Source organism: Seriola lalandi, unplaced genomic scaffold, assembly GCF_002814215.2.
Source record: "Seriola lalandi dorsalis isolate HSWRI2012SDOR001 ecotype SW California unplaced genomic scaffold, Sedor1 jcf7180002054931, whole genome shotgun sequence".
Taxonomy (NCBI): Eukaryota; Metazoa; Chordata; class Actinopteri; order Carangiformes; family Carangidae; genus Seriola; species Seriola lalandi.
The window spans coordinates 321,089-333,360 of record NW_019525483.1 but is presented as its reverse complement, the minus strand read 5'-3'; the positions used below and the strand labels follow the sequence as shown (position 1 = coordinate 333,360).

The window sequence follows — 12,272 nt, the reverse complement described above, 5'->3', positions numbered from 1 at the left end:
GCACGCACGCACACACACACACACACACACACACACACACACACACACAAACACACACACAAACACACACACATACATAACATCATCTACAGTCTAAAAAGTAATCTGTCTATTGCTGTTTAACAGATCACATACTTATTCATAGCTGTTAATGCATTGCTTTGGTACTTGTAATGCAATTTTCAGTACTAACAAACTAATATTGGGATAAGCCAATCAATATCAGAGCTTTTACAAGCCCTGTAAAAATGAGCATTACAAAACAAATGGCCACCCTCCAACAGTGATGATTCGCTCCTGAGGAAGAAAGAGCAGGGCTTCGTGTGCTGATCCTTTTGCTGGAAGTTCACTTCAAGATCTACTTTAGGAAGTCAGAAATAAAAATGTTGGAAGGTCATATCAAGAGAAACTTTAAAAAGTACCTGAACAGACGCAGGCAGTCTGATACCCTGCAGGGCGCCCTGGAGAAACATATTCAAGACAGTACAAGTGGGAGTCACTGAAGTTCATTCGTTAATACAGAGTCGACCTAATTTGAAGCCTTTTGAGTGATGGTCTAATTATGATGGATGATTATGATGAATCATGATTATGATGATATGATGTGCTCAGCGTGGGCTTGTAAACATAACAGACTAAACATGAGGTCTTGTTTAGTTAAAATGTTTTGTTTGTTTGTTTGTTTGTTTGTTTTTTAGTATTGTACTTGACAGTATTGACATGTTCAGTTAAAAACATAGTTGTTGGCCCTAAACTGTGGAATAGTTTGCCACTAACTATTAGATCTTCCCCTCCATTGACATAATTTTGCCTTTATTTGATAGGGACAGTGAAGACAGACAGGAAATGTGTTTTCTTTAGCCTTTCGTCATCATGAAGACATGTCTGACCACACTCTTCTATTTTGTATTTGTTTGTATTTTATTTGTTGTTTATGTGGGGCTGTTTCTGTTATGATTTTATCAAGCTATTCTCTGTTTTAATCAATTACCTTATATCCTCTTATATCCTGTTTGTATTTGAGCATTCCTGTATTTTAGCTTTATTGCAATCATCAAATAATCCAATAATTTAATCTCACTGTTAGGTTTGTTGTTTTAAAATGTGCTCTATAAATACATTGGCTAGATTTGACTGGTTGTGGAGCCAGAATAAAATGACACAGAATCACCAGCAGATAGAGCTGTTGTTCTTCTAAAGATCCAAGAAATAACTCTGCGCATGGTCCCTCATCCAGACAGTCAGTTCATCTGACCTCTGCATTTACCAAAACACCAGCGTTCATGTATGAGCTTCCCCTGGAGGATCAGGTTTGATCATGGTATCACAAATCTAATGAGTGACTACAGTTGAGTTTAAGACACCATTTCTTATCATCAGCCTACCGTGCTAATACCACCAGGTCCCTGAATTTCTGACCTTTGACTTCATATGTTTAGATTTCCACTTTGGCTGAATCCAAATATTTTCCACAGAAATGCAGCAAATTCTCACATTTGAAAGGCTGGAAAAAGAGAATGGTTGGAATATTTTACTTATAACAGCAATGATGGAAATGATTGATTATCAAAATAGTTGGCAATTATTTTTCAATTACCTAATCAATTAATCATTGCAGCTCTAATGTCAATTGCTATTAAAGCAGCTAACATTAAGTAAATCCCTTCGTTATCTCGGCATAAATCTACTATAATGCTCTTGAAAAATCAGCTGATCCCTAATGGATGCTCAATTTTGATAGAATAATCTGCTACAGCCCGTCCTATAGTGTCCCATCATGCATTTGGACATTATCGAAGTTATGTAGGCAAGAACATGATGCCAACATTAATAAACGTCTTAAATCTTATAATAATATTTATCGATTAGCCATTCACATTAGGCTGTAAGTAAACACTGGAAACAAATGCATATACCTAAGTTTAAGGGTTAAATAGCTTGACTCAGCTGTGTGATACTATCCAGTCACATCTTTTTTACCAAGCCTATACCAGCGCCTTATGCATTTATTGTGAAAAATCACACATGCACCAGTGACCGAGGCTGTAGGCACATCTTCACTGAAAACCTGGAATTTATTTTCTCTTCCACTGTCCCACTCACTTTTCAGCTGCACCTCATGTTAATAGTCCATACAGGTGGGGAAAATGATTTATTACTGTAATGTCATGCACTGTTGGGAAGTCAATAATGATAATGTGAACATAAATAACCCTCCTGTAGGTAAGTTAAAATGAATGAATGAATAAAACAAATTTGTGTGAATGCAGCTTGTTTTTTCATATCTGCTTGCTGAGTGGTTGGGAAATCTGCACATTATTATCACTGTACGAGGGACCCAAGCTGGATTTATTGCTACAGAGGCTGTTGGTTGTGACAGACTCAAACCATTGTTTCAAAGATACATTTTCCTTGTCACTCTGATGTTGTTAGGAGAGAGAGTGGAGAGTTTATGAGCAGGAAACATGCACTCTCTTTTGCATTCTACACACGTTTAGTCAAAAAAAAAAAAGAAAAGGTTTTTAATACGCTCATAGTGATTAATGACGTCTCCTCTGCCTCAGATAGTGTGCACTAGCAAGAGCTGTGTTCCCAGAAACCCCTAACAGGTTAGGACTCCTCTGGAGCTCTCTTAAATGTTGGCCAAGATAGGAGTGACTTCCTAAGTTAAGAAAGCTGATAAAATACTTCTATTCCTAATCCTAAAAGTAGGACAACATTTGTGTCACTCTGAAGTTTTGGCCAGTCTGGACTGATTTCCAATTTAAGACACTTGATAAATATGGGCCCTGATCTGCTCTTGTATCACTGTAGCCCACTGCAGCACATGCCTAAGATACATTTAGCATCACAGTAGTTTAATGTACATTTCCATAATAATAATAACAATAATAATAATAATACCTTTGTCTATATATTAATACTATAAAAATTATGTTGTAGCATTTTGAGGAAAAGCAGTAATAAGTTGTAACTACTTGACAGAGGGCTTTTGAGAAGTTATAATAATGGGCTTAATCTTACAAAATGAAATAAAAAGTGTAGCTTGACTTTCCATTTTTTGTTCTTTATGTTGAAAACTGCAACAGTTGACCAACAGTGTTTTTATAGTAAACAATCCCAACATGACAACTGAACAGCTTTAACACATCCTTTTTCTTTCCCTCTTTTATCCCACTTTCCCCACTTATTTCTCCCATGTCGTCTCACACAGTGTGTGGGTCTGGCTGACTGATTCAAGTCTCACACTACCTCTGATGCATGTGCACAATTTTTGAGCTCCCTTAGCACGTGTGCCAACTTACATGAGTTTTAGAGCATCCCAAGCCCCTCCAAAAATGCATTTTCCAACAGAGTAATAATAATCTCTACAAAAACAATAATTCCGCCTCTTGGTTCTCGATGCTCGGTGCTAATTATTTCTGTTGAAAAGAGAAACTCACAGGACCAGATTTGTAACGTGAGTAGTTATTGTGTTGAATGGAATTTTGTGATGTGAAAATATAGATTATAATCAATTAATCAGGACAACAGGTGATCATGGAGGAAGTATTGAGTTTACATCAGCAGCAAATCAAAACAGGAGCAGATCAGAAAACAGGAAAAAAGTTTGAAATTATGAATAAAGACCTATTTAATATTTAAATGGTAAAATTAAGAGTGAAGGGTACTATTTGAACTTTTGCTGCATTAACATAAGAAATGCGAGGGTAGATATCTAGAGTTACATCAAAAGGAGGGTGTCACTCAACACGACTTAGGACCAGATTAACTGTGAAAATGGCAGTGAAGAAGAAGAGCTCACAACACAGTTCAGTGATGAGGCGAGATCACTAAGCTAAGAAAACAAATGATAACTGTGAGGGAGCAGCCGGCTCCCCCTCACTAAGCAGGTGCACAGCTCCTACTCACACAGTTTCTTGATTAATGCGTCAGATTAGATGAATTTTCAGGATGTTTTTGTTTGACATGTTTTCTAGTCTGTTTCCGTTCACTCTCCGAGTGGCGATTTTCCTGGGATCAGCACTGTCATTGAGGCGCAGCCATCAGTGTGTTGTTGACAAGGGCCTGGTGTGTTCAGTCAGCCTTGTTGGGACAAACCAAATGGACAGAGGAGAGGGGGGATGTTGGATAGGCGTGGGTTATGTTTGGTTTGGGGTGTAAATATTTATATGTTTGTTTTTTTTTTTGTTTTTTTTTTGAGAACTGTGTAAAGGTAACGATTAGCTACAGTACATATGTAGACTAAATGTTAGTTTGTTTTTGGTCCTGGTTATGGGTAGATGGGGAATCTATGTCGCTCTCCAAAGCTGGAAATATACGGTCCAATCCCAGTGTCCTCGGGCTCGAGGCTCGTTCCCAGTAAGTCCATGACGGCTTAGTTCTGTCCCACTGTCAAACCATCCAGAGCATGAGGGCTCTCTAAAGACATTTGAGCCCTTTCTGGACACTTTCCATAAGTCTGCATTTCTGCAGACTTTGCCTGAGGGAATTACCCAAAGTTCATAGCGTTGTGACATTAAACACAGGGTTACCATAGTTACCAAGGGTTGCCCAGAAGTGTAAAAAAACAATAAAGAAAAGGCCATAAAACAGAAGAAATAATAAGATAGAAAAACAGTTAACACACAAGCATGAAGGGAACAAACCCTAATGTTAGCATTACAAGAAAAGAGACATGACAGTATAAACACAGAGCTCACTGTGATTCAGAGTAGTGTGTAGTTATCTATCCTATGACGACATGATTATAAATTCCAAATCTGCTTTCATCAGATCTGATCCAGTGTTCTTATTTTGTTTTCAAACCGGGAGTGAAGGAAGGGAATAAGAAATTTTATATCAAAAGTCTCAAAACAACAATTGTATGCAACATGTTTTGGCATCGTTAAGGTGACATGCTATGTCATATAGTGCTGTCCCATTCCTCTTTATTCCGTTTGAGCCGCTGCAGCGTCTCGCAGTCGATCACTGACCAGGTGACGTGAGTTTAGTCTGTGAGGGTTCAGGGCTGAGGCCTTAGAGGTGACTTTGGGATTGAGCCTAGCTTTGTGTAAAGTCAGTGAAAGACAGAGCTCTGCCAACATGTGAATGCTGTGTTTCTTCCTGGTGGTCGTATGTCTCAGTAGTTGCTGCCTTCCTCAGTTAAGTAAGGGGCCATTCTCCCATCCAGACTTTACAATAATGTAGTGATGATTCCAAAATATTTACTTTGGCTGAGGTTCAACACTACCTGAAAAACCCTGAGGCTCTTATCAAAATGTTAATAATAAAATTATGACATAATGTTTAACATATGTCAAATTATGAGCACAGAACATGTTCATGGGAAAGGAGATGAAGCTAGATATCTATTGACACAAATCAAATATGTATTAAATGTACACAAGTCATCACAACAGAGAGACAGAGTTGGAGCAGCAGGTCCGCTGGAGAATGTGCAGATGGTGTTATAGATGTTAATACTGCGATAAATGCAGTCAAACACACACACTTAACTGTAGTTAAGTAGCATCCTTTAATGAGCTACAGTTCATCGACAGTAATGTTTAAATTCACATTTGATGAACACACTTCCGGACCTCGTGAATCAAGCTGAAAACATAAACATCCTCTGTTTGCATGTCTTCTGATTATTTGTGTTGTCGTTCCATAAATGCATATGCAGTGAGGAGAGATGCATCTTCTAAACACACAAACACAAACTACAACTCCAGCCAATTCAGCATGAAGGGGACATGAATGTCTGTAACTAATTACTTTGCAACCCATTCAATAGTTGTATTTCACTTTAAACCACATGATCATTAGCACTTGGGAATGTTTTTGACCTGCAGCACCAGAGCACTGTTTTCTACCCTGTACCAGTGGCTCTGGCAGTTTGGCATGCAGGGGTTAGAATCATCAACTTATCTATAGACTTCAAATACACAGTCACATCTTGGACCAGGGTTTTCCAGACCTTCATTACTGATGACTCTGTCTGCTCTCATTATCCAGGAGGTCTGGACCTGATCTTGATGCCAGGCCTAGGTTTTGACAAAATGGGGAAGCGTCTGGGACGAGGGAAGGGCTACTATGACACGTACTTGGAGCGCTGCATCAGACACCCTAAAGGAAAGCCCTACACCATCGCCTTGGCCTTCAAAGAACAGCTGTGTCAGGAAATCCCTGTCGATGACAACGATGTGCTCATTGATGAAATCCTGTATGAGGATGATGACTAGCGAGTCAATCACCAGTAGTCAATTTTTAATTGTGCACTCTCATTTAATACAGATACACACTTTTTTCACTGCAGACATTTTGATTTGTTATGGCAGGAAGAGCTGAGGTGGAACTAATGAGACCAAGGATGGGCCTCTGAAATCTCCTATAGCAATACAGCCATCATTAATGTTATTATTTCCACCTATGGTTTTCCTGCTATGACTCAAAATATCTGTTGTGGTATCACACAGCTTAAGCTGCTAATTCAGTGGCTGTATTGATAATGTGTGTTTAAGGTAAACCTGATGCTTTCTGTCAGTATTCTGCTCCTAATATCAAGCTGCTGCTGTTGCTGTAAAGAGCTATGAACAGGCAGGTTTTACTGAACACTAAATACTTCAAATGGAGAATTCAAATATTAATGGACAATTAAATTAAAAGAAGTGCAAATAAAGTTGGCCTGTATAGTGTTTCAACATAGGCTGATGGACCCCTCATTGCCTTTACATTCACATTGTTGAAGATCCTTCCACCTCTTTGTGACTGACAGCACGCCACAGTGAAGCTCTTGCCCCGTTTGTGTAAGAAGATGTTGGCAACTATTTAGCATCACTGCTGGAGCACAGAGGAGACTGACTGTGTTATTACTAGTTGGCATATTGAAGCTGTATGAAAGTTTAATCAGTCAAGTAATGCATGCAGATTCAATTGCCCATTTTGCCCTTTAAACTCAGTCTCACCCTTACTCTTTCCAATCTAGTAATGAGACACAGATGGTGAGAGAGTGACCAGGGCTGCGGTCGAAAAGTGTTTTTTTCTTAGGAAGGTTCAGACTGAGTGAAATGAACTGAAGTATCAGAGCTGCTCCACTTCTCTACATGATAAGGAAAGGAGTTTCAACGCTTCCTATCTCATCTCCTTTAGCCTAGGAAGCACTTGAGCTTCCTTTATGAAAGAAAAGGAGAAATGCCGTCCCACAATTCCTTGCTGCAGCAACAATTTAAGTGATGCATCATTGTAGTTTCACCTTGGCAGAGCCACGTAAATGTAGAAACAACAGAGAAACTGTTTTATGTTTGAGACTCGATCCAGAACTGATGGAAATACTCGTCTGATTCACTGAAGCCCAAATCCACAAATATGATTTCTTCTCTTTGAATCCAGTCAGGAGTCGTCATGAAGAACAAGCAGATTGAATTTATAGTCAACAATATCATCATCATAAAAACATATTATAGCCTATACATAAATGTTGTCTCACTAAATCCCCTCTCATTGTGTAAAGACCTCAAAATTAATTTTATCTACTTAACAAATGTCAAAAGCTTCTATGCCAGAAAACTATATACAATTATGTCTGAATATAATTTATTCTGATCTCTTGCTCAGTTCATTATTTCTATTTAATTACTATTTTAATGGCTCAACTTTCTCTTTTTATTTCTGTCATGTCATATTACTAATTAATACTGCATATTATTTCAACATTTCAGTTGTTTGTTTATTTCTGTGGATTTATCATCATCCATTTGTTATAAATGAAGTTGGTTAAAAAAAGGAGCTTATAGTAAGTGCAGTTGTGTTTTTTCTGCATTGTGTTTGTCTTTTCCAAAGTCCTCATGAAAGTCCTTCACATCTTGGTGTGAAGTGGTTAGGAAAGGAGATTATTTTGACTTTTTGATCTCAGCCCTGGACTTTTCTGAGTGTGTGTGAGCTGCACACTTGGGGGGGCTGTTTGTCAAAGGGGTCAAAGAAAAGCACAACTTGTTAGTGGAAGGAACATTTGTCGTTATTGAGGTCAAGATCCACAACAAATACACTTACAATAACTGTGTGTCGACCACCTCTCATTACATGACTGTTTCATCAGACCAGCTTATTGATTTTCTTGTGCCTTTTACTGGAATACTGAAGTCCCCCTACAATCACAATTATAGTTTTGCTTGTTGTTACATCATTTGGATGCTTGTCCTTCTCTGTGCAGACTGATGGATGTGTGACCGGAGTCATGGTCCAGAATGCGACTTGGACTAATGTGATGTGAAAAACATGCAGATTTGAAACGTTAATTTGTTGTGAAAAGGTTTGTAACATGATGCAGGAGGTCAGGTTACCGTACAACATACAACTGTTGCCTGGCATAATATGTTTTACCTTTAAAAAGAAAAAAAAAGTCATGCTGATGTTCATGTATTTTGATGTTGGCAACCAGCACCAACAGTCACTGCAAATCCATAATATCAAATCATACCATAAATACTAAAATACCATGGTGAATTGCTACGCACACATGCTTCCCACTGGATCAGTCCTTTCCATTTTAGACAGTTTACGAAACATTTGTGTTTTTAGTTTTCCATTCACTGTCACTGAACACAGAAGGATTGAAACTATTCATTCTCTTGGTTGATGTTACCTCACATAAAAAAGCACCTGTGTGTGTCCAGAGGAAACTGACACAGTTACAACAACATCCACCACTTCAAAATGTAATTTCACTAATACATGACAGTTATCTCATTGGGACCTTCCCCCTTTTTTATAATTGAGTTTTATAATAATAAAGAGTATAATTTTTAATTTTTGTATATCTGCATTGTGTGGTTATTCTATGGTTCTGGCTCAGTGGCAGTGCTTTCTTGCCACACCTGTAAAAAAACCCACTTTCCCATTCAATTGAACGGGAAATTGGAAATAAGTAAAATCAGTATAATGACAACTTCTAGTATTATAATAACCTGGAATTAAAGCCTGCTTAGAAGCATCCCCATTAATTATTATTTAATCTAGTTTTGCCTTTACAGTAATTTGTCTGTATGCATGAATTCAAATAATTAATATGCAGTTAATAATTTAAGGCCGCTTCATACATGATAGAGCATGAATACAATCTACATTCATAAATATGAATCAATGCAGTGAAACAATCTTTAAAATTGTATTCAAATTTTTATCAACACTGTCAAAAAGGATCAGTAGGCCTATTAAATGTAAGAGCTGCAGGTCTGCCTGAGGGCAGGTGGACCTCAGGAAACAGGGCTCTTAATGCACCTTTTTGTCCCCAGTGGGGGTCCTGGTCCTGGAGATTTGGACACCTAGATGCCAGTCTGATTCTATCTCCATGGTGCAGCCTGCAGACTTGATCACAGCACTGGAACACCTACTTTTCCAAACTTCGAAGACAAAGTTAGTCTGCTTTAAGAAAACAAAGAATATTTTCAATTTTCCATCATATATACTAGAATAAAATGTTTTGTCAAGTCAATTCACAAGAAATCCATGACACCACTTCTTCATTTCTACTATGAAGTGATAAATATCTATTTGCATTTGGTAGTGTTAGAGTTATAGTAACATCACAGAGGGCAGAGCTATAGAAATCAAGAGAGAACATGGTCCAGATATAACAGCTGTTTCCACTCATTTTAAAGTGGAGTGGAGAAAGTTTTGTCTTTTTATGTTTGAAACAATCTTTTTACCAATGGAGAGTCTAATACAAACCATGTGGAAGTTTGCAATGGCATTATGGTATCAGAACTGCAGCTTCTGCAGTTGCACAAACAAAAACTGCAAGTAATGAGAAAGTTGATCATTTCAGGAATGGCGTGCCTGATGCAGAACGTAACACATATTTTATTACATTAGATAAATTAGATTATTTAACAAGATTGGAAAGAGCAGTGTTTGCTAAGGTGAGAAGGAAATTGCAGAGGATGCAATGAATTTAAAAAAAAAAACGTAGCAACACAATGCTGGGTGTGTCTTTAGAGGAGGTGAACTAAAGACAACCAGGTAACAGCAGATAAGAAAAACTGCAAATTCAATTTTTCAGAAGAAAATCTGGTGTGTTGAAATAGTTAGAAAAGAAAATAATAAGGTTTTAGCAAACTGTCTGATGACTAAAACCAGGGAGGCAGGACTTTTTCCAGCCAGGTGTCAGTTGGGGAGGAGAACTACTTCTTGGAATGAGAGGAAGCGTTCGAGGAGGCTAACGTCAGTTTCAGTAAATATTCAGAAGTTATAAGTCCCAGAGTCAGGGCATTTTCCATGCTGATTTTAGCAGCACTGGGGAAACAAGGTTATAAACAATTTATTAAAAATAATCTGATGACTAAAACATGGGAGGCAGGACTTTTTCCAGCCAGGTGTCAGTGGAGGAGGAGAACTACTAACACAACTTTTTGGAATAAGAGGAGGCGTTCAAGGAGGCTAAAGTCCGTTAAAATAAATATCCAGAGGGTATAAAGCCCAGAGTCAGAGAGAAATAAGTTATTAAAAATAGTCTGATGACCTGGGAGGAGGGACTTTTTTGACATGAGGTCATGAGTGAGCCACTGCCATCTCAACTGTGGAGTTTGCTTCTCAGAGATTTGGTGAATGTTGTGGCAGCAACTCAAAAAAAGTGTTCGTGGAGACCAGTGATGCAAGACGCCTTCATGTTCAACAGAGAGGTCTGTCAGGCATGCTTTGCCAAGAAGGTGTAATAAATCAGGTATCTGCAAACTAGATTAACTGTCATTTCTGCAGCTGCAGAGTCAGAAGGTACACTTTAGGATGAGTTCAAAGGTCAGAAAACAGGTCCTTGTGAACCGTCAGGAGGAAGGAGGGCAGGGTCCAGGCCTTTTCCAGAGCATTACTACTGACAGACATGTATCAGCAGTCAAGAGGGACGGCACCTCCTAATAGGAGGAGCTCAGGGAGGAGCTCCACTTGACCTTGAGAAGCTGTCGCCTTTATTAACTGACTTACATTGCATATTTACTGCTAAATGGACTACTTTTGCTGCTTGCTGCCGACTCGTTGCTCTATTCAGCTCCTGCTGCATACACCGTCACTCGTATCTCCGGCTCGCTTTCTCTTGCTCGCCCATGATGCAAGGCCAATGAATCGGCAGACCTGAGACAATGTGACCCAGGTAGGTAACTTGGCGGTGGAAGAGGAAGCATTTAGTAGGTTTTAGTTTAAGGTTGGCCTGGTGGAGCCTGTTGAAAACCTGGCCGAGCCTGCCCAGCATCTCCGACACATCCCTACCCGATCTATGATGTTGTCCAGGTAAACCAGGCAGGTCTCCCACTGCATGCCAGCCAAGATGCGGTCCATCAGTCTCTGGAATGTCGCAGGAGCATTGCACAGTCTGAACGGCATGACATTCCACTCAAACAGTCCAGTCCTGGTGGAAAAGGCTGCTGCTTTGCGTGCTCTGGGCGTCAGTTCAACTTGCCAGTAGCCGGAAGTGAGGTCCAGTGTGCTGAACCACTTGGCAGTCGACAGGGTGTCCAGCGTGTCTTGGATGTGGGGCAGCGGGTATGCGTCTTTAATGGTGCAGTCATTCAGGGCCCTATAGTCTATGCAGAGGCGGTACGTCCCGTCCTTTTTACGTACCATCACTATAGGCGATGCCCAGCTGCTGTGGCTGCTGCAGGCCAGCCCCGCCTCCAAACTTTGTTGTATCTGTTGGTCAGCACTCTGTTGTTTCTCCCATGCCATCCGGCATGGTGGCTGCTTGACTGGGGCACCTGGCCAGGTTATGATATCGTGCTGCACCAAGCTGGTGCGGCCAAAGTCGTCAGGACCGGTGGAGAACACACTGCCATAGGTACACAGCAGCTGATCCAGCTGGAGCTGTTCATCTGCTGTAAGCTCAGTGGAACTCTAGGCATAGAGCTCCTGCAGGTGCTGGGGAACAATGAGGGAGCTGCTGACGGTCTGTTCAGGCTGGGCTGTGGCTTCCGCGGGCATTAGGACTTTGGCAGGATGGAGGAACCGTTGCAGGAACCCTGCAACGGCCCTTTTGATGGTTACGGTAGTGTTTCCAAGATTGAATATGCGGAGAGGCATAGCTTTATGGGGCTGGGCTTCCACCGCAATCCGGGCAACCTTTGTCGGGGCTCAGCATCACCTCCCCTTTAACTGGCTCTCTGAAGTGGATGTTGCCTTGTACCACATACTCTTCCCCGGCCTCCAGCACCACAGTCCGGGCCACTCTCACTGCATGTGCCTTAGGTTCACTTTATGACTGGAAATATGGCACTTCCTCTCCAAACAGCACAATGTGGTGGTTT

At 40.1% G+C, this 12,272-nt stretch overlaps 1 protein-coding gene across 1 annotated transcript in view; it reads left to right on the top strand.

Moving 5' to 3' along the window:
• mthfs (5,10-methenyltetrahydrofolate synthetase (5-formyltetrahydrofolate cyclo-ligase)) overlaps positions 1 to 8,790 on the top strand; it is a 10,883-nt gene extending 2,093 nt beyond the window's left edge. Inside the window, exon 3 of the mRNA XM_023393238.2 lies at positions 6,001 to 8,790. Coding sequence (XP_023249006.1) covers positions 6,001 to 6,227 — 227 coding nt within the window. The 3' untranslated portion in view covers positions 6,228 to 8,790. The remainder of the gene's footprint in view (positions 1 to 6,000) is intronic.
• The last annotated feature ends 3,482 nt before the right edge of the window (positions 8,791 to 12,272 follow it).